Genomic DNA, 25,685 nt, shown 5'->3' with positions numbered 1-25,685 from the left:
CCTGTTCAGATCTGCCCGCTTCTCCGACCTGTCCAGGTCTGCCTGGATGCGGTCCCTACCTGCCGGTGGATTCACTTTACCCCACAGCTTGGTGTCATCAGCGCACTTGAGCAGAGTGCTCTCCACACCCTCGTCCAGGTCGCTGATGAAGATGTTGAACAGCACCGGCCCAAGGACCAAGCCCTGGGGGACTCTGCTGCCCACACCTCCCAGGTCGACACCGACCTGTCCACCACCACCCTCTGGGTGCACCCCTGGAGCCAGTTTGCCACCCATGTGACTGGGCATTTGTCCATGCCGCAGTCCCTCAGCTTGCCCACCAGAATTGGGGGGGACACTGTGTCGAAGGCCTTCTGGAAGTCCAAGAAGACGACATGGACTTCCTCCTTCCCATCTAAGCTCTTTGTTACCTGGTCATAGAAAGAGACCAGGTTGGTCAGGCAGGATTGGCCTGGCACGACCCGTGTTGTTTACCTCTCAACCTTACTTCCCCTGCAGGGCTCTCACAAATGTGGCCCTTGATAATCTTTTCAAAGACCTTCCCCAGGGTAGAAGTGAGGCTGACTGGCCTGTAGTTGCCAGGCTCTTCCTTCCTCCCCTTCTTGAAAATAGGGACCACATTGGCCCTTTTCCAGTCCTCAGGGGCTTGGCCCGAGCACCAGGAGTCCTCGAACAGCCGTGCCAATGGCTCCGCAACGACACCAGCCAGTTCCCTCAGCACCTGCGGATGAAGGTCATCCAGGCCCGCTGACTTGGACACATCTAAGCCCTCCAGGTAGTCCCTAACTAGGTCTGAACTAACAGTCCGGGGACTCGCATCCTTCCCGGGCCTCTCTGCGCTGTCACGCGAGAGCGCCCCATTGTCAGCAGACAGGAGCACGGAGGCAAAGAACTTGTTGAAGAGTTGTGCCTTCTCTCGCGCGTCCGTCACCCACTGCCCTGCCCTGCCCCGGAGGGGTCCAATGCTACCCCGAGACTTCTTCTTGCTACCTGTATACTTGAAGAAGGACTTTTTGTTATCCTTAATCCCAGAAGCTAATCTAAGCTCCAGTGCTGCTTTAGCCTTCCTCACCAAATCCCTACACGCTCGGGTCAGGGAGGTGTACTCCTCCTTGGTCCCTGCCCCCTGCTTCCACCGCCAGTACGTTTTTTTCTTTGTCCTCAGGCCAGCCTGGATATCCGCACTCAGCCATGAAGGTTTCTTGGAGCCTTTTCCCGCCTTCCTGCGCAGAGGAAGTGCGTCCTGCTGCGCCCCAAGGATAGCCTCCTTGAGGAAGGACCACCTTTCCTGGACCCCCAGACTAGTGACCCCCTGGGCTCCGAGTGCCTCCCTAGCTACTGCCCTGAGCACATCCAAGTTGGCTTTTCTAAAGTCAAGCATTTGCGCTGTGCTAGTTACCATCCCCCCCTTTCTCTGGATAGAAAACTGGATCATTTCATGATCTCTGTCCCCTAGCCTCCCTTCTACTAGCACCTCCCCCACCAGGTCATCCCCAGAGGCTAACACCAGATCCAGTATGGCGTTTCCCTAGTGGGGACGAGTACATCCTGCACGAGGTGTAGGTCCTGGACGCAAGTCAGGAACTGTCGTGAGTGGCTCGACCTGGCCGACTGCTCCTCCCTGTTGATGTCAGGGTAATTCATATCCCCCATGACCACAACATCCTTTGTAAGCGCGGCCTCCCCCAGCTGCCTGGAGAAGTCCAGATCCAGCTCTTCCTCCTGATGTGGTGGCCTGTAGTAAACCCCTTCCACCAGATCCCTCTCCCCCCACCCTCCTTGGAGCTGGACCCACAGAGTCTCAGTGAAGCCTTCCTCTGGTCACATTGGGAAGGTAGAACTGGTGTACTGCTCCCTAACATAGAGCGCAACCCCCCCACACACCATTTTCCCCCTTCCTATCTCTTCTAAACAACCTATAGACCCTCTATGTCTACTGCCCAGTCAAAAGTTTCATCCCACCATGTCTCCACTAGGCCAACCAGGTCGACCTTACTACTTGCAAGCAGGAGAGCAAGCTCCTCCTGCTTGTTCCCCATGCTTGTAGTGTTAGTGAAGAGACACCTTAATCCCCCTGTTGGAGCCCTGGGCACCCTCCCGATATCTCGGTGTTACTGCACCACAGAAAAGGGGAGGGTTGAGATTGCTGTACCTGTACTGAGACCGGGCAGGGATCCACCCTAAACAAAATGGGAAAATGGGGGATGGAAGGACTTGCCCAGGGTCACTCGGCAAGCCAGTGGCAGAGGCAGGAATAGGACACTTCTGTTTCCCCAGAGGTCATGTGGTCTCCCACACCCTTCCCCTCCCTGGCATGGAAGCAAGCCCGGTTTCTGGCACCCCGGTGCCCCATTTATAGGCCACGCAGCTCCTGCTTCGCTCCTCAAGCCTGCAGGGTGCGGAGTCAGCAGAACTGTGCGCAGCCCAGAGATCCTCCCCGTCATCTGTGACCTAGAAAGCCTGATGCTGGGGAAAATCATCTCCCTGCAGCACCCAGGGGAGCTCGCACTTGCCCCAAGAGCCCACATCCTCTGGCCGGCAGAGACCAAAGCCCACCATGTCTAGGGGAGTCTCCATCACTCCAGCACCTCCAGGTCCCGTCTCCATGTGCTTCCACACCAGAGCTGAGTTCAGCAGCAGTTGCACAGACTTCCAAAGGTCGTGTTGTATTAGGATTAGCAAAACCAGGCATATGGGCCATTTGTACAAGCCCGCTGGGCCCAGTCCAAACTTCGTGCTGACTAAGCTGGAGTTCAAACTTTTAATCTTATGTCACAAACATCACCTTGTATGGGCATGGTGGGAATGTAACAGGAAGGGGGGGTAGAAATTTGAGCCAATGGGTATGCGGACATTAGCATAAAACATGTCTTTGCATTAGATATGGTAAATCAGATAATAAAAGACTCTGGTCTAGAGAGCATGCTCCCACATGCTTCGAAGACGGCGGAAATGATCCTGTATATCTTAAGAGCCATCTTTTAGGGGAAAGTGTTCACTTAGCGAGGTACCCCGCTCATGGCCGGGTAATGCCTTGAGCTGTCTCTTCTAACCCGCTCCATTGAGCCCAACTTGTCTCTCCTCGTAGGTCTCCACCTTGACCACACCTAAACCTAGGACCTAGAGGAGTTGGCAGCACCTTGCTCCTTCACCTCAACCCTGAAAACAGCTGCTGGAGACGGGACATAAGGCTGGTTGGACTTCGGGTTGGACCCTGAGGTCCTGTGGCCTTTATCTAGAAAGAAGACAGAGGGGGCCTAGCAGCGACCGTATCTAGTACAAGGCCACGGTAAGTGATCTCCAGCACGGAAATGGTTGTTATCAAGTGCATGGGGATTGAGGGTCCTCCGGGGCCCTGCGTTTGCAGCACGACTGGCTCTTTGGCTGTCTCAGATGCTGGAAAACCTCTTTTGATGGAGGTCTTGGTCTATCCCCTCTCTCCAGGACAGTCCCGGTGTCCACAGCTTTGCTTCATGCCGAGAGTCAGAAGGAGGGTGCATCCTGGCTCAGCATGGGTGGGAGGAGGGGAGCGCTCTCTTGAACGGCGCTGTGGTGCCTGAGCTGGGAGACACTGGCACATCACTGGTACTGGCCCCTCAGAAGAAACTTTTTGACTTGGAAACTTCCTCAGACCCAGCAGCAAAGCTTTTAGACAAGCCCGGGAGAGCCGCCAGCTGAGAGGGTGGAAGGGTTCCTAGAAGCAAGATCATTTCTCACACATGACACTTTACAGCTGGGAACAGACCCGTTAACCCCCAACCTGGCCAAAGGCCACCCTACACTGGAGCTCTGACACATCCCCCCTGCCCACACCAGCCAGCATCCCGGGGCCTCGCCCCAGATTTGCTACCAGCAACTGAAGAAGGAAGTCACAAGACACCGCTTGTTGCTCCTTATCACTTTGTGCAGAGTCCTTCCCAGCTGACCTGCAGGCAGAGCCCTTATCAGAGCATCCTGCCTCTGCCTCTGCCCCACTCTCCAGCCAGCCACAGCAGGATGGATGCCCAGATGTCCAGTCTCCTCTGCTTGCTCCTACTTGCAGGTAAGTCCCAAGCCCTTGCCTGGCTTGTCTGACCACTCAGGAGGGGACAGGGTATTCCCAGAGCCATGTCCGGCACAGTTGGTGAGGCTCATAAGTCACCCACTCCCTTATCCCAATGGGTCATCCAGATGTGACCAAGTCAGGGGAGGGGGGACATCAGGTTGTGCTGTCCCAGCTGTTGCAACAGGAATGGTTTGCTGTTGCCTGAGCAATGACAGGGCAAAGTGAACCTGCCCCTCTGACACTTTTAGGAGAGTGTGGGGTCTAAGCTCATTGTAGAAAAGGGTCTTGCTGGGTTCCTCGTTAGCTCTGGGTCCTAGGACCATCAGGCCATCTGCTTGGTAGCTGCACTTTCGAGGGGGGTGAGGAAGCAGGCCGGATCTCAACTCCAGAGGCAGCCTGGACCCATTTTCTGTCATCCGGGAGGCCAAGATTCAACCCCGCTTTCTCCTGTTGGGGATTGTGAGTTGAAGCCCTAAGTCACATACCAGCGGCTCCAGTCGGCTAGGGTGGGAGGGAGGGCGGGCCCGTCACATAGGCCAGCAAGATTAGAACAGCCAAACGGCCCCAGCACAGCCCCATGGTTTGGATTCACTGATGCCTGGAAAACCCCTCCCCTGGAAACTCCCCCGCTCATGTGGAGTTTACCCTGTGCCCTAAGGACTTTCTGCTTATGCCACAGTCCATTACCCTTTGCAGCCCTCCTGCCGTCACCCCTTCACTTTGCACCCGCATCCTGCAGGGGAGAAGCAGTGTTTGGTTCCCCTCCTTGCAAGTCAAGGGGCCAGAAGGGTCACAGAGACTCTGACCCAGGGCTTTGTTCTGCCCTGTTATGAAAGCCCTGGGCCTTGCCCTGCTTCCCATGGGAGCCAGTTGGTCCCTGGACAGCAGGTCTGTCCTGCCAGGAGAGGTGCCCAAGTCGCTTCACCCCCCTCTTGCAACCCAGCTCTGACAAACATTGCTGACAAACACAATGATGCAATCCCCCCCACCGCACAACCCCACACCCAATTCCGACACTGCGGGTTTTTCCCAGAGCAACAGGAAAAGGCATGGTCGACAAGCCATTGCTGCTCTGAGCCTGGAAACCCCAGGGCAGGGAGGCAGCAGCTGTTGAGTCCCAAACCTCTGCCCTCGGGTCGATAGGATTTGAAACTGATTTGTCTGATTTGACCCGGAACATGAAATATATTCATTAAAAAAATACCTCTGCCCTTGGGGAAGAGATGGGTAGAAGCAGCCCATTGTCAGAGCAGATGGGACCAGAAGAGGGTGAATGGGGCATTGGGAACAGGAGCCCCTCAGATGATTCAGCAATGAGTGTGGTGTGGGTGCGCACGTGTGTGTGCATGCATGTGACGCACATACCCCACTGCCCTCTGCCATATGGAGTCCGAACTCCCCAGCTCTGTGTCCAAGACCCTCCGCTGCTCACAAAGATTCCCCTTTAACTCAAGCTGCCTCTTGTATTTCAAGCCAGGCACCTCCACCCCGAGGCATCCAAAGTCACACTGGGAGACTCCTAAAATAGCAACCTGGCACCTTCTGGGCCTCAGTTGCCCCATGGTGATGGTATTCCTTCTCTCATCTGTACCGTGTTTAGCTTGCATTCTCTCTGTGATGGGGATTGCCTTGGAAGTGTTTGCTACAGCATATGAAATCGTGCTTCATCCAAAATGGGATATCATTTATTAAAGCAAGCTATAGCTAAATGCACACAGGGCACTGCTGGGCTTCTACCCGGCTTGGCTCCACATGGGTCTGCCCTGTTTACCAGGGAGTCTCCATGTCTAGTGGGCCTGTGCCAGTCGACAACGATGCTATCTGGCTTTGGGTCTGGCTGCTTCGGTTGTCGGCGATGCGATGTGATGCAATGCGCACCAGGTTTCTGCCACGATCCAGCCAAAGCTTTGGAGCCGCCTCGGAGATCCGGCCATAGGGTATAATGGGGAATCAATGAAATACCTATAACTTTGTTGGTTTTTTGTCCGATTTGGACGAAATGTGCAGGCATGAAGCCTCTGCTGAGAGCATGAAGTCTGCCAAGTTTCAAGAAGATCGGTGCAGGGGTTGAGGGGAACGGCACCTTAAATTCTTGAAAGCCAAACTCAAGTCACAGCTGTGTGTCACACCACAGGGGGGTCAAAACTGCAGGGCTGGTAGCTCGTACTGAAGCCACAAGCCTGTTAAGTGTCAAGAAGATCGTGCAGGGGTTTGGGGGGAACTGCCCCTCAAGCTGCGGACAAGCACAACTGGTGCCATGGGTGACGCTGGTGTGTTCAGGCGCAGCAGGGTGACAGCTGCAGGGGTGGTGGCCCCTGCTGTGACGCCTGCCAGCTGTGGAGGAGATCGGTGCAGGGGGGTCCTGGGGCCCTGCACCCCGAGCTGCTGACAGACAAAACTCCTGCCAAAACTGTGTCTGTCCTGGGGCAGTTGATTGTCTGTATTGAGTCTTTCCTCTCCTTAGCCTGGGTTTGTAGGTGCTAATTGCTGTTCGTTCAGTAGCTATGTAGTAGCTGGGTCCTGTGTATTGAGTCCCTGGTCCCTGAGTGAATCATGACTGATTGGCTGGTAACCGGGAACACAGCAGCTTTGCAGCCGGCAGCAAGCAGTGTGTCCCCCCCTGCCCCAGGACAGACACAGCCAGTCCCACAGCGCCCATGGCACCAGTTGTGCTTATCCACAGCTTGAGGGGCAGTTCCCCCCAAACCCCTGCACCCATCTTCTTGACACTTGCCGGGCTTTGTGGCCTCCGTAAGAGCTACCAGTCCTGCAGTTGTGATTCCCCTGTGTTGTAACACATAGATGTGACAGGAGTTTTGCTTTCAAGAATTTGGGGTACAGTTCCCCCCAAACCTCTGCACCGATCTTCTTGAAACCTGGTAAGCTTCATGCTCTCAGCAGAGGCTACCATCATGGCAAGTTTCATCCAAATCAGACAAAAAACAACAAAGTTATAGCTATTTCATTGATTCCCCATTATACCCTGTGGCCGGATCCCCGAGGCGGCTCCGAAGCTTCGGCTGGATCACGGCAGAAACCCGGTCCTGAGATCTGGATCAGATCGCATCGCATCACCAACATCCGAAGCGACTAGATCCGAAGCCAGATTGGATCGCCGCCGACTCGCACAGGCCCGCCGTCTAGCACTGGGGCCAGCAGGCCGAGTGCAAAGCAATGCACTGCAAGGTGTCTTTGTGGCACTGAGCACAACGGGGGTGCAGGCTCATGGAGGTATGGCCATGCTGCCACTAGTAATAGGGGCAGGGCAGAGGAGATTGCTGGGCCTGGGCCCAAAGCAAAGTCCCAAAAGCAGCTGGGGACCCACACCAGAGCCAGCTGCAGAGCTTTCCCCTGTCACCTCATGCTAAGGGTAGAGTTGTCCCTAGTTGGACATGAGACTCAGGGCTGCAACATGTTCAAATGAAAGCTGGATAGAAACCAGCTGTGGAGTTGTTACACACTTTCCAGTGTTAACTGGATAGCCCGTTGACTCCTTTTTGTAACTGGACAGCCGTTTTTATCTCGTGTGTGTGTCGCTGGTCTAAATGTATTGCACCATTAACAGTTCTAGGCGTAACAGTTATAATGTCTAGCAGGGGCCTCGTTTGTGCTGGTTGCCACCCTGGACCCTCAGACTCTGTGCTTTGAACAGGGTGCAGCACTCTTCCCTTCCTACCCTGAGCTGCTGCTTTGTGCAGCAATGATCCTCCCCAGAGCTGGCTGCATTTCCAGGACCAAGAGCCTTTAAGCACCTTCCTATGGCCTCTTGTGTGTTTCTCCAGCTCTGGGCTGTGCCGTAGTGGTCTCACTCACTGAGGAGATCACCGTGCTCCAGGGCACGGAGACCACATTCCCCCTGAACATGAGAGACGTCTCCACATTCAACTACCTCATCTGGACTCTGCACGGCAACGCGGTGGTCCTCAAGGAGCAGGGAAAGCCCACCCTCACGCTGCTGCCAGCATTGGCAGGCAGAGTGACCCTTCAGGAGCCCAGCGGCAGCTTGCAGATCCGCAACGTGTCACTGGCGGACAGTGGCCTGTACGTGGCAGCCGTGCAGAAAGGGTCAGAGCGCCGGCCGCTCCAGCGGTATTGCCTGCTCGTCTTCGGTAAGTCGTAGCCAGTGGGGTGCATGCATGGCCACAAGGCCAAATACCATGGGATTCCCCATCAGGGCAGCTGGTTTCACCTGGCCTGTAAAAGCAGTGCCAGGGAAAGAAATGAGATATCCATGGGCAAGAGATACCATCATGCTCCGGGGTTAGGAAGGAATATCTAGAGGGGCTGTGGGGGATCATATCTCCCCTCCAAAGCAGGAGGCAGCAGGGGCAGAGACGAGGAGAGTCAGGCACATCCATGGCACAGCCCCAACCCAGAACACAGGAACCCTTGGGGCCTTGCAGATTTAGGGGGAGAGGGGGTTTGCAACAGGCAGTGGGCCCACTTCCATGCCAGAAGGGTCCCCCAGGTCTGCTTGCGGGTTCACCAGCCTGGTTCCCCCCCACCCCCTTTTCCCTTTCCCTGCAGACATCATGAGCAATGCCGTCACCTGGCCCAACGGGAGCTGCAGCTTGGAGCTGACCTGCCATGTGGCACGAAGCCAGGACCGCAACATTACCTACAGTTGGAAACGTACAGACGTGAACAGAGATCCCTCCACCCAGGGTCCCAAACTCTCCCTCTACCTGGACCCCTCGAGCAAGAGCCTATCCTACAATTGCACGGCGCAGGACACCAGCAACTCCAGCTCCCTCGGCATCAAACCCTACCAGTTCTGCCTCCAGGCTGAGCTCACCGATTCCTCTTCCTTTGCTCCAGCCCACTTCATGTCCAGCACGATGCTCTCCTGCCTGCTGAAGGCCTTTGCCCTGGCAATGGTGGTGGCCCTGCAATGACTGTGCCCCACTACAAACACCAGGAGGGAGCTGCACCAGGAGGGAGGGATGGATGGACTGGGAGGAAGGTCCCAGCCCAGCTGCTGCTTGGTTCAGCTCATGTCTCGTCCTGGCATCGTCTTGGCTGAATGCGCCTCTGTCCTACAGGGCTGCTGCTGCTTTGGGAAGCCTCTGTATCCATAGTTTCATAGTAGCTAGGGTCAGGAGGGACCTGAACAGATCATCTAGCCTGACCCCTGCCACAGGCAGGAATGAATACTGGATTCACAAGACCCCAGCTCCCACCTCCCATGGGATCCTCCCCTCTATCGCATTGGGACTTAACCCAGTTACACCCACAGGGGCGCAGACCCATGACCTAGACTCAAAATGCATTGCCCAACTTCTTCCTCTGTATAAAACCCATGACCCTGTCCTCTCCCGCTACCCCACATGGGGGTAACCCTGCCCTTCCCCTTGCATAGATACAGGACCTCACCCATAGCTCCCTTAACACCAGCTTTGCACCTCCTCATGCCTACAACTCTCTCAATAAACCAAGGGTGGCATTTGAGCAGCTCTGTCAGATGCATCCGGGTGTTTGCCAAGGGCCCGTGGGCACTGCCTCCAGCAGGTTCTTGCCTTTCTGGGAGGGGGGTTTAAATTGGGCTTGAGATAAATGGGAGGAAAAGTCCTAAGCAAACAATGCTGCCAGAAGAGCCAGAGAGGCCAAAGTTGTTGATAGGTTGCTTGGATTTTTGCAATGGGTTGAGGGCAGCCAAGGAAAGGCAGGGATGTGATGAAAACAGATCCACTATTCAAAGGAAATCATAATATTTGCGCCTCCCCGCAAACTGCCTGAAAACTGAAACAAACCAGGTGGGAGGGGTGAAACAAGGTAAGAGCCAAAGCACATGGGCGGCAGGTTTGGCTGGAGCCAAAATTGCCCATTTTGCCCCAAGAAGGTTTCCGAAGACAAAATCCCTCCCAGCTTCAAGAGCTCAGCCCAGCAGATGGCAGCACTCAACCAGTTTTGCCGCCGGCCGCTACCGGGCTGTGAGTGGTAGCACTGGGACGGGTTTGCTTCCAGGACTGGGTTCTTTGCTGTCCTGCCCCCTGCCCCAGTGCAGCAAGGGGTCTGCATGGGGTCTGCTGCTGCACCCTGGTGCAACTCGCTCCAGTGATCTCCCCCCCAGGCCTGCTCCCATCCATGATAAGGCAAAGGGCTCAGGCAGCTCTGGAAACAGGCATCACAGCCTGCCCTGCTCATGGGGTGACCCTCAAGAGGAGTCATAACTCCTGCCCCTTTGCTCCTTTTCCTAGAGACACTCACTGCAGGCAACTGCCCGCTGCACCTGTGCAGAGCCGCAGTGGATATATGACCTGTATATCCACCCTGGGTTATCCCTGAAAGAATCAGGATGAAAACAACCCTGGTGAGAGCTGCCCCAGGAGTCCATAGTTTCATAGCTGGTAGGGTCGGAAGGGACCTGAGTAGATCATCTAGTCCGACCCCCTGCCCTGGCAGGAAAGAGTACTGGGCTCAAACAACCCCAGCAAGGTGTTCATCTAACCTCCTCTTAAAGACCCCCAGGGTAGGAGCCAGCACCACTGCTCTTGGAAGCTGGTTCCAGATCCTAACCGCCCTGACCGTGAAGTCGCGCCTCCTGATATCTAGCCTAAATCTGCCCTCTGCCAGCTTGCGACCATCCAGCCTTGCTCTATCCCCTAATCCACATTGCTGCAAGCAAGCCCGGTCCATTAGACACCCCTGGCACTCTCCTACATGCTGCCAACCAAGCGATGCCCCCAGAACCAGCCCCCATCACCACCTCCGGCAGCCACAGCCCTCCCTCCACTGCCACCAGCCCCGAGCAAATTTCCTCTCTGCTCCTTGCTGAAAGATATTGATCCTTGGTGGAAAAAGAGGAACAGAGACCAGCATCACGCTGGCAGCATCCAGCCAACCGCAGCTTCCCCTGCACTTCCCATGCCTGTTAGGCAGCTGCTTGGTCCCCCACCCAGAGCCAGGGCTGGCTCCCCACAGCACAGACGTGCCCAGCCAGGGGAAGCTGGAGGGATGTGGCTGTGTCTGCTGCTCCTGGCTGTGGGGGGTAAGTAGCAGCTGGTTCCCTCTGGGGCAATGGGTCACCTTGGCTTGGCAGCCTGGTTCGCAGGGGCTGGGGGTGCCAGGGCCAGGCATTAGGGAGCTGAAGCCTGGGTGGCACGGAGAAGCCTCCAGGCTAGAGGGGTCCAGCTGGGAACATGAGACCCCCAGACCTGGTGAGAGCTGAGAAACGCCCAGCAGCCAGAGCCAGGGAAGGCACAGATCTGAGGAAAGTGCTCTGCAATAAACCATCTCCTTGGACTGAGGTTAGCTTCCCAGTGCCTGGACAAGGGCTGGGGAGCTTGAAAGCCAGGCCCTCAGTGCAGACAAGCCCTGGACTACTGGGTTGTGGGAGAGAACCTGATTGCAGGAGCTGGGGGCTGGGCACGCTGGACTCCTGGGTTCTCTGCCCGGCGTATGCACAAGTTCCCACTCCTCTCTGCTTTGTAGGGTCTGGGGGTATAAGCCCCAGTTGCCTTGTACCCACCCCCAGCCCCTCACAGGCTGCTTCCCCCATGCTCCACAGCTCTGCAGCTTGCCTGCAGCCAGACACAGCTGGAGGGCTTCACGGGGGAGTCCTTGTCCTTCCCTGCCCTGCGCCCCGTGGCCCCAGACATTGCACGGATCATCTGGTTCTCGGACAGTCGTGGCACACACATTGCTGAGGCCAAGCCGCTGAGCAGGGAGTTTCGCACCGACTACGATCCTGTGCTCCAGCCCCGCTTGGCCCTCCACCATGGCAACTTGTCCCTGGAGATTATGGCATTGCAGCTGTCGGACAGCGGGGTCTATCAAGCCACTGTGGACGTCCAGTCCAACCCCACCCAGCCACAGATGTTCCACTATGAGTTGATCATCCAAGGTGAGTCCTGCCAGACCTTGCATCTCGTGTCGTGGCGCTTGCTGGAGCCACGGGGCTGAGTCCTGGCTCTGCCACTGCTTCCCTGCAGGACCCTGATCCAGTCCCTTCATCTTGCAGAGGGTGGGGGAAATGCTCCTTCCTGTGTTTCTCAGGGCTGAGTGTCGACCCCCAATCTACATGCCAGGGGGAGGTTGGGTGAGGACTCTCGCCCTGCTCTACAGAGGAGGAAACAGGTACCGAGCAAGCGGGGCGATGTGGGAAGGGGAAGGAGAAGTTCCTAGATGAAGCCATGCAAGTCGTAGTCCTGTGACCCACGGGGGCTGCCAAGCTCAGTCACTCTCACAAGGCCCCCACGTGTCCCCCTGGGCCATGGCGTAGGTGGTTCCTTGTGTTGCCCAATATGGAAGGAAGCCAAAGGGGACTGCCGGGAGCAAACTGGCTTTCATCACTGCCCTTCTTCCTCTTTCCTCACCGCCCTTCTTCCTCTTTCCTTACCTCCTGTTCAGCAGGACGGAGGTAGCAGCTGGGCCCTTTGTGGGGGTGCAGCCCACACCACACTCCCCCCACCCAATGCTACCCAAACTTGGACCCCAGCAGCAACCAGACACCTCCCTGCCAAGGCCCTGTGTGTAACACAGTCATGTTTCTCACCCCCCGGCACAGTGCGTCAGCTGGACCCACCTGGCAGCACATGGCCACCTCCGCAAGGACCGACAACGCCGGTGGACAGCAGAGCCAGGACTTCTACCAGGGACCCCGAGGGGACACCCAGGCCTGGAGAGGACCCAGGGCATGACAAGAGCAGATGTGGAGCCTGCTCCTGCACTCTGAAGGGCTACGTCATTGCCGCTGTCTACGGGACCCTCCTGCTCACGGTGGCCATTGTCCACATCAGGACCCAGAGCTGAGATGCCCCCAGGCACCCAAAGGGGCAAAGAAATAGAGCGGGGGCTTGGAGGGACAGAGCTTGGACAGCAGCAGAGGAACAGGAGGGTCTATACCTTTAAGCAGGGGTAGTTGGCCCTGTTGAGGGCATCCAGCTGTGGGGCATCTGAAAACGGTTTGAAAGCCCCAGGGAGGCGACTGAGAGAGGGCTTGCTTGCAAAGGGGAAAACAAGCTGTGACTTCAGGCTCCTTTGGGAGCTGGGCTTTGTTTTGTGGGCTTATTCTTTCATGTCTTTGCTACCGAAGGACTATGTGGCTTACAAGAGCTGGCTCCTAAGAAATCACAGCTGCTTGCTCAAGCCAAAACCTACAGGGCAAGAAATCACAGCTCCCACTGAGCCCTGCTTGGGCACTACGTGGGCCTGGCACGGGGGCTGCCTGCACCCTGCCCAAGGGGGAACGGCTGTGGGCTTTGAACGGGGCCCCAGGGACCCGCTGCCAGGGGCTGTTTGATCACAGCTGGCGACCAGGTCTCCAGAGCTGCAGGCAGGCTCGGCACAGTAAAACACAACACCACTCGAATGCAAACCCAACAGGGCCTTTTGCACCACAGGGGCTTTTCATTTCCCCCAGCGTACCCATTTTTCTGTCCTGTTTCTCCCCAGAAAGGCCCTGAGGTGCTTTCTGCTTTTCCTGGTGTTTTTAGCAAAGTTGTGGGGATAATAAGGTCTGTTTTTATCCATTCCCCCCTACCCCCTACCCCATGCCCTGCCTCAGCATTCCCAGAGGCAGTACATGGCTCTGCAGGGACCCCATCCTGGGTGGCTGCATGGGAGGACCTTGTCATGACAGTGGCATCGGGGCAGCTCACAGGCACAATTGCTCCTCCAGGGCTGGGGTCCCTGCGGGCAGTGTCCACGTGGGCACGTCCAGCTAATTCGAAGCCCAGCACCTCCCTGCTCCAGGGTGTTGCAGCCTCCCCTGTTCATTTCCACCCCCTGTTTTTCTGGAGGAAACAGCAGAGGGGAAAACAGCAACCCCTGGTGATGGAGGGGGGGAAGGCGGCTGGTTTTGTTCCACCCCAGGCGAGACAGATGGAAGCCAGTGAGCTGGGACGGGCTGGCGGGGGGAGGTTGTCTTCAAACTTCATACTCTAGTTTTTGTTTTAACCCTTTCCCTCTGGCATCCAGCCTCAGATGAGGCCCTCAGGAAGGGGAAAGCCAAACGCGCTGGTGTTTTTTCTCCTTCACTTTCATCCCAATTTTCTTCCTCACGTTCCTCCGCCTGTTGGCAGCGGGTCTCAAGCAGCCCTGCTCAAGGATGCTTTTCCTAGCAGCTGGGCCAGGGCTGGGTGACCAGCACCCATGGGCTGAGGGGTTCAATTGGGGGCCAGACACCACCACTGTTCACCCCCACGTGGGCCTGGGGATAAGCCAGGATCAGGGCTGGATCTGCTGCCCCAGCCTGAGATGAGACTCCGGCCCAAAATGGCTTCAAGGCACGCGCAGGCTCCGGCCCTTGGCAGAATCGGGGCTGGGCCCTTGGCGAGCAGGGCAGAGTCCTCTCTATTAAGGACCCGTCGCGGGTTAGATATTTACGGCCCCGCATCGGGCACGGGATCGTAATTCACTGCATCATAAAACATCCCATAGTTTGTAATAAGTGAATTATTTACTGGTGACCCTGGCTAAACGCCGCGCGGCATCAATTATTGAGCGCCAGATCTGTCAGGAAGTGCTCATAAATAAGTGATCAGGTGCCGTCTCAGTGTGCCCAGTAAATTACTCATTCAATCTCCCGTCTAAATGCCCTCCTGGGGAAATTGCTCACGCCTGCCGATTCAGGAATTAGGACTGGGCAAAAAGGCCCGATGCCACATCCGAGCCTTTTTAGGACGTCCCGGGGCACCGGGCTTGGTTGTGACGTCTGGCTCCATGCATGAGGAAACGGGGGTCTTGAGCCAGCGAGGCAAAGTGACGTCAGGCCCAGCCTGGTGTGGGTGGAGGGTGTAGCCGAGCTTGCTTTCTCATGCCTATGCATGGTGGCTCCTATTGCAGGAATGTCCGGAGGTGGCAGCAGGGACCAGGGAGATGCCTGGGCAAGGCCCAAATGCAGCAGTGGACAGTCCTGGCTTGCAAGAGGTCCAGGAGGGGAAACGGAGGTATGGAGAAAGGGAGAGACTTGCCCGCGTCACCCAGCAGAGCTAGGTTCTTAGAAACCCTAGAGAAGTGGCGCTAGAAGCGAGGTCACATCTAGTCCAACCCCTGCCTGAAGCAGCATCAGTATCCAAACCCTCCTATACCCATCCATCATCTCCACTCTTAATAAAATTATCATCTGCCCTGACACCCTTTGCCCTCTTATCTCAGCTCTCCTCGCCATTCAGGTCCCAGCAATGGTTAGCTCATTAAGGCAGGCATCCTGCTGGCAGGAAAACTGTGCCCTCCACCCCTAGATTACTTGGACCAACACACTAAGAGTTGATCGGGTCCTGTGATGGCTTTCTTCAAACTGGGCTTGTTTGGTGGATCTCAGGCTAAGGTTTCAATAGCAAGTCAGGCTTGACAGCTGTGCCGAGATACTTCTATGCTCTGGCCTTGCTCTGAGCCACTTTTTCACCGTCTTACATGCAGTCACAGCCACGGGTTTGTTAGGCTATTTTATCAGCTTATATATTACATGCAACGCTTGCCGTAAATTTGCCTGGTTCTATCCCGATTCCCCGGCCGACGTACCTTTCTGTCTCTCCTCTCCCATACGGCTAAATCTTCCCCCTGAGTTCAGCGTCTCTCTAGTGCTCCAATAAATATATTTTACTGGTCGGATCATAATTACGCCAGTGCGTTATGAGCACCGTAGTCAATAGTGACCCTGATACAAAGGCAAAGTTATGCTCTCCATATACATCGACTCATAAACTGGATTGCACACCCAGGAGGGAATGATTTCCAGGTTTATATCGGCCCATATTTCACCTGCAAATCCATAATGGGCACCAGGCTTCTACACATCAAGAGACAGATGAATCTCCCTTCTGAGGAGGGCAGCGATGCCCAAGCTCTGAACTGTCAAGGCAAGGAGAAAAAAGGCTCTTCAGAGGCCTCATCTCCAACATTTCCTAGACTGTACCAGCAAAACCTCCAGTGTGTTTGTGCTCACAGCTTCGCTGCAGCAGCAGCACTGACCCTCCTCCTCCTCCTTCTCCTCCTTTCCCTCCTGTGGTCCCAAAGATGATTTCTGCCACCCCACAGCAGCCAGCAAAAGGTGCAGACAGAGGCTCCCACATTTGGCCAGCACCAGTATGATCTAGGATCTCTCCTAGATTGCAACAGGCCTTGGAAATCTGTTAGGCTGAAAAGTGTCGGCCCCTGAGTCCTGGATCCAAAAGCAACCCCAGCCCTGGCTGAAATCCGCAGCCCAAGCTCTCACTCTTTCAGATGCAAGGAAAAGAGCAGCCAGGAGGTATCATTGGGCATGTCTATATGAGACACTTACCATGCATCAGCCAGGGATCCTGGTTTTCTCTGATGAAAAAAAATCCCCAATTTTCGGTTGAAATAACCTAAAATCCACTTTTTTCCATGATTAAAATGAAACACCACTAATGTATAGGTATATATATAATTAAAATGAAGCACCACTAATATATAGATACTAGTCAACCCACGCTTCACTGTGGAAGATCAATTTGAGTTCTAAATTTCTGACAACCTTTTGTCGTAATCTCCATCCTCTTCACTTTATGGTTTATGCATCATTGCAACGTTGAATCTTGAGCGAAGTATTTACTGAACACCCCTTCATCGTTATATCGCAATGAATTGCATGTAGGCCAACAGGTCTGGCCTCTGGAATAAGAGATGTAATTTATATAGATATATATAGTGGTATTTCATTTTAATCATGGAAAAATTGAATTTTAGGTTACTTTTTTATACTGAAAGTAGGGATTTGTTTTTATCAGAGGAAACCAGGATCCCTGCTAATAACACTGTACAGTAGCGTGGCAGTTAAAACCCATGCTAATAGCCTACTGCGCAGTGTTATTCTGCTAATGTGCAGTAAGTGTCACCAAAACAACATGCGCTGGCGCTACTGTGCAGTAACTCTAGTTACTGCACATTTAATTAGTAAATGTTCATTAAACAGAGACTAAAATAAACGCACAGTAATTAAGGTGCATTAATAAATGTGTAGATGTGCCCAGTGAGACCAACCGGAGGACCAGCCCAAGGCGAGAGGCACGACAAGGCATGGAGCTGGTCACGAGGAGTCGTGAAGGCAGACGCAGGTGCTGGGGTATCAGGAGCTGCTTACTTGGACTGGAGGCAGAGAGCTGGGGGAAGGAGGGAGGAGCAGGGCCATTCAGGGGAGCAGAGAGATGGAGCTTCTGGGGCACAAAACTCTCTGGAGCAGCAGGCATGGGATTGCTACACCCAGTTGGGTTCCCTTCCATGGTGGCCAGGGAAAACATACACTGCAGACAAGACGGTGATGAAACGAGTTTGCACCAAGCACAGATCTGACCCATCCCGCATGACTCTCCTGACACCAATAGCTGCTGGAGCCAAAAAGGATGAGAAGCTGGGGCAGGAGTGGAGAGGAGACCGGGTGATCTCCCACACTGGGAACAGCACCCAGAGGAGGTCAGGGTGGGGACGCAGGGCACAGTGGGAGTGGTGGAGATGGGGTTTCTCTAACTGAACCTGCACTTGGTTTGCTGCTAATTTATTTTCATTCTCCAGGAGGCTCCCAGAGCCAGGGACATGCAGAGATAAATCCTGGAGTCCACCCATCGGAGTCGTCGCTGGTCATGAAACACGACAGGCCGTGCCTGGAGAGAACTGGCTCCCACGGCATCGAGAACCGGCTCCCGCACGGCCGACTCTTGCTACCGTCTCCAGCGCTGCATCATCCACGCACAGCAATTGCTTTCAAACGGTGGGGGAGCAGCTGGAGTGCGACGGAGGGGAAACTTCCCCAGATGCCGACTCTCCTGCTGCGGGGCAGGATAATGGAGCAACTCAGCTGGGGTATCACGGCTCAGCCACTCAATGGGGTGGAATAGGAATAATCATTTCTCCCCCCTAATTCTGGACCTGGAGAAACTGAGACTCAAGGAGAGGCGGATGCCAGGGGCACAGCTAGGCTGATACCCAGAGGCCCCCTGAGACCCAGGCCAGTGGTCTATCACCAAGGCCAGGGTGGGGGCAACCTTGTTGACAGGCATGCCCCAAATGACCACCTCCCTGAGAGCCACTCCAATCCCCTTCCCAGTCGACCTCTGTGCTCATCTCAGTCTCTCTCCCTGTCTCTGCTGGGAGCAGATCTGATTAAAATAACATATCAGCCGCCCCTCCAGCTCCAGCAATAATGGGATAGAGAAGAGTATCCCTCTGATGAGCTGCGGACTGCGAAGGAGGCAATTACATCCATCACGGAGGACGGGGAGCTGGAAGGAAGAGGCCGAGGCGAGAGAGGAGGGAGCAGCAGGGAGCGGGACGCCTTCCCTGAGGGTGCATGGTGCTGCCAAGCCAGGGCTGAGAGACAGCCGCCCCAAAAGGACAAGCAAGACATGGGGGCACAGATGCTTACAGGCACCACAATGGAGACCCCCTCTCTGTGCCTGATCCCAGAGCCATCAGGACTGCTCTGCCACGTGTCCTAAGGTCTGTAGTGCCACAAGCCTGCGGGGAGTTCCCATTGGCTCCAGGCATGAAGGGACAGGGCTGAAGGCTGAGTTGCAGGCGGGCAGCTGGCTCACAGGACAAGACCCCAAAAGCTCCTGGGGTGTTTGCAGAGTTTCCCTGTTGCTGTTCCTCTCTTCCAGCTCCATCATGCAAGGCAGAGAGGAGCTGGGACGGCCCAGAGGCTCCCCCAACACGGACCTTCACAGGGCCCCGGGGCTGAAAGGGACCTCCTTAGGTCACATCCAGCTGCCTGGGGCAGGATCAGCCCTGCCCAAACTACCCCAGACGCATCCCGTCAGCCCTGACCCGACACCAGACATCACACCCGAACCTGCCCCCAGCAAAGCGGGGGGACCGTGGCAGCCAGAACGAAGCCCCACCGCCTCTGCCTGGCGGGAACAGCCGGCCGAGCCCTGCGTTTTGTTGAATCATTGAGTGCAAGTTTGGGGACAATTATTTATTTACAGGCAGCAGCGTGTTAACAAGCAAATGAGCTAATCCCATGTGACGGCCTGTCTGCTGTGTTCGCACCTCCATCCATGCGCCAAGCCCACCGGCGGACCAGCTCCACAGCAAAGAGGGGCCTCGTTAGGAGAGGCCGGCACAGGCTGGAGATGGCTCGGGGAGGGCAGACGGGGGTCAGGCCTTTGTCACAGCCCCACTCAGAGGATAACAACCTGCCTCAGAGGATAGCTGCTCAGGGAGCTCAAGCAGAAGAGGCCGCCGGTTCGGGCTCCGCTCCACCCAGCTGGATGATGAGGCTCTGAGCTTGCAGCCGAGAGAGGCTTTCGGTGCGGCGGGGGGATGCTTTTTAGATGGCTCAATGGGGTGGCAGTCCCCCTCCCCCCAGGCCCACAGTCCCTGAAGACCCCCAAGGCTATGAGACTTCCCTGGGTGCCCCCAGAGTCATTGGCGCCTTTCTCTTCCCTTGGTTTGGAGGGCAATGAACCCAACCCTGCACTTCAGAGGAGTGCTGGGGAGGCTAAATGAGGTGCCCAAGGACACGCAGGAGGTGAGTGGCAACACAAGGGCCCGAACTCCAGGCTTGACCTCGGGGCCACGACGCATCAGCCTTTTGCAAGAGTCCATGCTGCCAGCGCTGGTCCCCTCCATCTCCTTGCCCTTTCTGCCCCCTCATCAGGGCATCCCCGGGTAGCGAGCAGGGATGTGACAGCGTCTGGCGCTCCAGGGGCAGGGTGGAGGGCTGTGGGCGGACAAGCACCCCTCCCGCCCACCCCCGGGCCCAGACTGTTACGGAGATGAATGCAACGGTGCTTGGTTCATAACGGCTTGGTGGGTTTTTTTGCCATGCAAATGAGGCTGGCGCTGCTGAGACGGGCGGGGGGGCGAGCGCTGCCTGACAGGAACACGGAGCGCCCGGGGCCTTGCGTTTCATGGCGGCTCCATTCCACGGCGCAGCCCTTTTGTGCACGAGGCTTTGATAAACCCTGTCGCCTCCCCGGTTCCCCCTCCTCCGCCAGGCTGCAGCGGAGGCAGGCAGGGCCTGCCAGGGACATTTTTGGGGCTGGGATATCCCACCCCCCCTCCTCATTTGGAGAAGAGGAAATAGAGAGCGAGCTGATTTGGGGAGTTCCTGAGCTGGGGGGCCTGGTGCAGCTGGGCCCCTGCACCCTGCTGCTCATAGACCCCGCAGGGAGGGGGCTGCTAAGAGACAGACCAGCTGCTCCCCTAAACAAGCTGGGCATGCTGGGGTGCAGGTTGCCTCCGTCACCAGGAGAAGCCAGGGTGGCTCACTCCCTGCCCTCAGAGGCCTGCCTGGGTTCCCCTTCCCTCCCTGCCACTGACTCCCCAGGCGCCCTTGGGCACATCCCTTTGCTGCTCAGTGCCACAGCTCCCTCCTGTTGAAAGGGGAGCATGTCACAGTCTCCAGCACACCCCAGGGGGAAGCGTTATGGCTTATGTACCTCATTTCCCCAGCAGCTGGGGCGGCTCCATCTCAGCACCACAGCGCCGTGCCTACTGAGTGATAGATGGGGCAGAAAGCCAGCAGCGCGTGGGCCTGCCTGGGGTGAGGGGCAGGCGAGTGGGGGGAAGAGACCCAGAGCCAGGCTCCCTGCAGTGGGGGCCGGGGGCCTGAACCCCTCAAGTAGAGCATCCCTCAGGGCAAGAGAGGAGCTTCACTGGAGCCCTCCGACCTGAGCTGGGAGAGGTGTATTGGGGGGAAGGACAGTGTCTGGCTACCCCAGCCCAGGATGGGGTGCTGGGGTCACGGCTGGCCAAGGGATCCCTGGATCCCATGTCCCTCCAGCGGGCCAACACCCCTGAGAAAAGCCAAGGGGCCAGGCAGGTATTCCTACCAGGGGGCCTGCACGGAGGTCCAGGGCTCTGACCCTGGCTCTCTGGCTGCAGACCGGGATAGCAGTGCAGCGAGAAATTCACAGCTGTTATTTCCCAGTGCCGGAGCCGGATGGTGACCCAGCAGGTACTGCTGAATTACATGCTTATAAACATGCTGGAGGAGGCAGTGAAGATGCCTTGGTCCTGGGGTCTCCAGGCCAGCGATAAAGCCGGATGTCACCTCCAGCTCTGAGCCTGGCAAAGGAAACCCAACCCTGGCACTGAAAGGCAGCTGCTTCTGGGGTGAGATGCCTGGAGGAGGAAGCAGGTTTGCCCTGGGGACAGCAGTGATTGAGCTACTGATGGATGTGCAGCATCGGCACGTGCCCCTCGGGGCCACTCAGCGGCTCCCCCATCTGCCAGCCTTGCATTCAGGAGATGGCTCCGTGAGCACCAGCTGTGGGCTGGCATTGGTGCCTCCCAGTCAGGGGAGCGGGCGCCTGGCAGAGCCAGCCCAAGCCTCTCCCTCCCCCCTGGCTTCCCTCCCCAGCTTGGAAAGGGGAGTGGGGGTTAGGGGATGGAGCAGGGAGGGGCTAGGCACAAGGACTTGGGGGTCCTGTGCCCAGCTCTGCAAGGGAAGGACTCTGTAATGGTTAGAGTAGGTGGGCTGGGAGCCAGGCTTCCTGGGTTGGGCTGCGAGGGGAGTCAGACCCAGCTGGGAAGCCCGGACTCCTGGGTCCTTTCCCCAGCTCTGCACAGGCTGTCACCTTGGGCATGTCACTTAACCCTCTAATTCTTGGAAACCCTGGGGTACTATAGAGAAGGTAAATGCTCCAGCTCCCACTGGCTTAGAAACCCCCCAGCCCCCATAGCCCCCTCTCATCCTCTCTGAGCTCAAAAAGAAAATAGGATTTTAGCCCAGCTCCATGGAACAGGCAAAGCCCTGCAGCCCAAGCTCTGAGCAACCCCTCCTGGCAAAAAGGTAATTACCACCAAATAAAGGTCACCCCCTAATTGCCTACCTTCCCCCTTATTAATCAGGGAAGGAAACTCCCCTGTCTCCCCCCTCCCCACATCTCATGAGCTCACACATGATGTCTCTGCTGCCTGTTGTTCCACTTCAGCAAGTGCAAAGCTAAATCCGTTCCCCTTAAACGGATGTTTTTCCACCCTCCGCATGCTGCTCAGTCACGGCAGGGCTGTCTGCGAGCTCCGGGAAGGTGCACAGGGGCTCAAGCAAAAGTGGATCTGCTTCTGCTTGCTGGCAGTCCCAGAGAGACGGGTCCCAGAGCGGGGGGCTCAGGGATCTGTCGGGCTGGAGGGAGGTCAGCACAGAAGTGTCCAAAGATTTTGGACTGCTTTGATGTTATGTCTCCCTTAACAACTTTCAGAGGCCCGTGCTAATGAGATCAGTGGGTGGCACAAGACATGGGAGGCATGGCCCACATGGAAGAGGATCGTACTATCACCTGGGAAGAACCGGAGACAGAAATGAGGGGCTTTCCAGAGTGTGGCCACTGCTTGGAAACCTGGGGAGGTGGAAGAGCTGCAGGAGCTCCAAGTTGGTGCCTATTGCACCCCTGGGCCAGATCCCTGGAGCACAGCACCCCCAGTACCAGGCAGAGTATGTCCCCAGAAAGAAAAGCCCCAATCCCCAGGGATCCCCAGGCCCAGCCCCTGGTTTCCTCCTGAGACCTCAGCCCGTATGTTGCTTGGCTAACGAGCAGGGTCATTATCGGCTCCATCTCAGGGCACATGGCTAGTTCTCACCAATGACGGTTATTACTATTGGCACAGATGGGATCTCACGGTCGCCGCGTGCCACGGGAGCTCCGGTTCCGCCGGCACTGGGTGCGCTGCAGCTGCCAGCCCGAGCTCATGAGGAGGTCCCTGGAGGGCTGCGCCTGAGGAGGTCCCAGGGCTGGGGGTCAGATGCCACGACAAGGGGCCTAGGAGCCATAAGACTGTGACTTAGTGGAAAGAAGGCATGGCATGGGGCTGCTGCATTCGCTATGCCCACTGCAGCCACCTCCTGCGGAGAAACCGCCTTATTGCATTTCATAAAACACCCTTGATTTCCAGCTCCCTTTATTGCCATCATTCGTCTCCTCCTGGATCATGTCCCGGCGCTTCGGTGACAAACTATCAGCTGCTCCGAGGCTGCCTCGGAGCTGGCAGCAGGATGGCTTGGGGGGCTTTCAGCACCACACCCTGTGCCCTCTGCCTTGGCCTGGTCCCTGGCTTGGGCCCCCTGCAGTGTCCCCAGCCCCATCCCAGTGAGGACGCTGCTGGGCACGGAGACAGGCAGGGGGTTGAGTTGAGCCAGGTACAGGTAGCAAGAGGAGTCCCACACACTGCGCTTTTCCCCGGAGCTTCCCCCTCTCTTCTTCCTCTTGCTCTGGAGAAGAGTGGGGGCAGGGGGGTCTCCTGGGGGCTTGGGCTGGGCTTGGAAATCCCCAGGGAGATGCAGCCGACAGCACCAGAAGAGGCAGCGGCTGTTGCAGGTGCTGGGCCCTGAATGCACACACCGGGGGCAGGGTGTCACACACCTTCCCTCCCTACCAGGAGCACAAAAATGGGCCCTGTCAGCTAACAGCACCACCCCCCCGCCACACACACACACACACACACACACACACACACACACACACACACACACGCATGCACAAATATACATGCTGCTCCAGATGTAGCCCTCCAGGCAGAAACCCCCTTGGAGAACCACTGAGGCACAAGGAGACCCCTGGCCAGCACTGCCGGGTATACAACAGAGACAGGAGATGGAAGTGGGTCAGGGGCTTCCTGATGCAAATCCAGTGCCCAAGTGCACTGAACCTGGGCCTTCGATATCAGTGCATGGCCGGATGGGGCTGGGGTGAAAGGGAGATTCGTTTCATGGACAGAGGATGCAGAGAGAGCAGGCAGGCATGATACAGGGTAGACTGTGACCCAATTGGGGAACAACAGCACCCTGTTCTGAGCTGCGGCTTGGGGGGCTGAGCAGGAACAAAGACAAGCATGTGAGCTGGGTCTTCAGCTTCTTAAAAAGAGCTTTTTGCCGACTGTCGCTCCATCTGCCGCCTGCATGAGCCGCTGGAGCCTGTATGAGGAAGGGGCTCCATTCTGCACTGGCAGATCTGGTCTCGCTTCCCTGACTGAAATGCAGCCACTTGTGGAGGTCGGCACACCACAGTGGGGCTCTTGGAGGTGGCTGTCTCTGGCAGGCGATGTGGCAGCCACTTTAGTGCAGCCCTGTGCTGGAGTGCAGCCACTTCTGGGGTGGAACCAGCTGTTTCGCAGCTTCCTGCACCGCTGCACGAAGGAGGCCAAGGAGCATCCTGCAGCTAACTGACAGCGGCGGTGGGGCCGATGACACATCTGGCTGCCGGACTGAGTTACCCGCAGCAGCAGTGCCACCAAACCTCATCTTGCACCAAGGGTGGCTGGGAGGGCTGCAGTGATATGATGCTTGCTGCCCCCCGGGCAGGCTGGACGCCAGTTTGCTCAGCCCCATCGCCCTGCATGCCCATGGGGAGACCCAAGACCAGCAGCACCAGCCCTCCCTCCTGTCCTGCCGGGCACACCTGGGCTGTGTTGCTCTCCTTGCCACTGCTTCGCTGCCCTGCTTCCTTGTCCAGACACCATGGTAAGGGGGGCTGTGCCCCTGGCAGACCTGCGTAGGGCTTTCCCCGGGAAAGTGCCAGGTTTCAGACAGTGGAGGGCAGCAAGGAGCTACCAAAGCTCCACACTGGGGAGGATTTGAGGCCAGGGGTTGGGCTGAGGGCAGGCGGGAAAGGACTTGGCAGCTGCCCCAGAGAGGGGAGGTGCCAGCCCTGCCAGTCCTGGGCCTTTGGGGATGAAGCTGGTTTCTGGGGGGGTTGGCCCCATCTTGCAGACCAGGTCTGAAGGAGGCAGCTCCTCCCAGCAAGGTGCTATGTGGCTGCCAGTGACAAGATGGGGAGGTCAGAGCAGAGCTGTTTTCCCCCCTCTCCCCTCTTTTCTCCACAAGCGCCTGTATTTTGGGACTGGGGTGGGGCCCTGTAGGAACTGCCAACCCTGAAGCCCCCCCCCCCCGGGATTGGACGGCTGTGAACTTGGGAGCACGGCAGGGGTCAAGTCCTGCCCAACCCTCCAGCCGCCCTTCTCCCCAGCTCTGTCCCCCTCCACCCAGCCCCCTGGCATCTGCTCCTCTCGCCCAGGAGGCTCGGAGGGGAGAGGTTATGGGGAGGAGGATCTCTTCCCCCCGGCACAAAGGCCACCCCGGAGAGAGGCAGCAGGACGCTGCTGTTTTAAGCCTTTAGTTTAACCAGGCAAAGCCGGTCCCAACCTCCTCCCCGGTGCACCGGCCGAAGAAAGCCAGAGCAGCCTGTGGATCACCCCACCAGGCCAGCTGCAACAGGGGAACAGGGCACAGCAGGTCACCGCCTCAGCGACGGGGGCAACAGATCCACCCTGCGCTTGGGAGGAACCCACTAGGCCAGCGCAGCTGGGAGAAGCAGGGCTGCAGCTCCAGGCCCCCCTCCCTGCTCCCCACCTACAGCAGCGGCCCGGGCCCAGGAGACCCCCGGGGTGCCCCAACGCAGCTGTGCTCCTCTGAAAACACCCAGGCACCACTGACCATTTTTACAAGCAAGGGAACCAAGGCATGGAGCAGGCCAGGCACCACCACCCATTTTTGCAGATGAGGAAACTGAAGCATGGAGCAAGCCATTTTACAGGTGAGGAAACGGAGGCACAGAGCAGCCTGGGCACCACCGCCCATTTTACAGGTGAGGAAATGGAGGCATGGAGCAGCCCGGGCACCACCGCCCATTTTACAGGTGAGGAAACTGAGGCACAGAGCAGCCCGGGCGCCACCGCCCATTTTACAGGTGAGGAAACTGAGGCACGGAGCAGCGCCAAGGTCACAGCCGAGCCCAGGTCT

The 25,685-nt window shown here is 57.0% G+C and overlaps 1 protein-coding gene across 1 annotated transcript; it reads left to right on the top strand.

Moving 5' to 3' along the window:
• The first annotated feature begins 2,732 nt into the window (after positions 1-2,732).
• On the top strand, positions 2,733-25,082 carry LOC109324086 (SLAM family member 9-like). Its single transcript, XM_019555958.1, has 6 exons — positions 2,733-3,289; positions 3,734-4,042; positions 7,828-8,154; positions 8,573-8,824; positions 18,931-18,940; positions 25,028-25,082. Exons 2-6 carry the CDS (start codon positions 3,997-3,999, stop codon positions 25,065-25,067), a joined length of 675 nt encoding a protein of 224 aa, XP_019411503.1. The 5' UTR covers positions 2,733-3,289; positions 3,734-3,996; the 3' UTR covers positions 25,068-25,082.
• The last annotated feature ends 603 nt before the right edge of the window (positions 25,083-25,685 follow it).

Source organism: Crocodylus porosus, unplaced genomic scaffold, assembly GCF_001723895.1.
Source record: "Crocodylus porosus isolate Cpor-Errol unplaced genomic scaffold, CroPor_comp1, whole genome shotgun sequence".
Taxonomy (NCBI): Eukaryota; Metazoa; Chordata; order Crocodylia; family Crocodylidae; genus Crocodylus; species Crocodylus porosus.
This window is presented reverse-complemented; position numbering and strand designations above follow the sequence as displayed.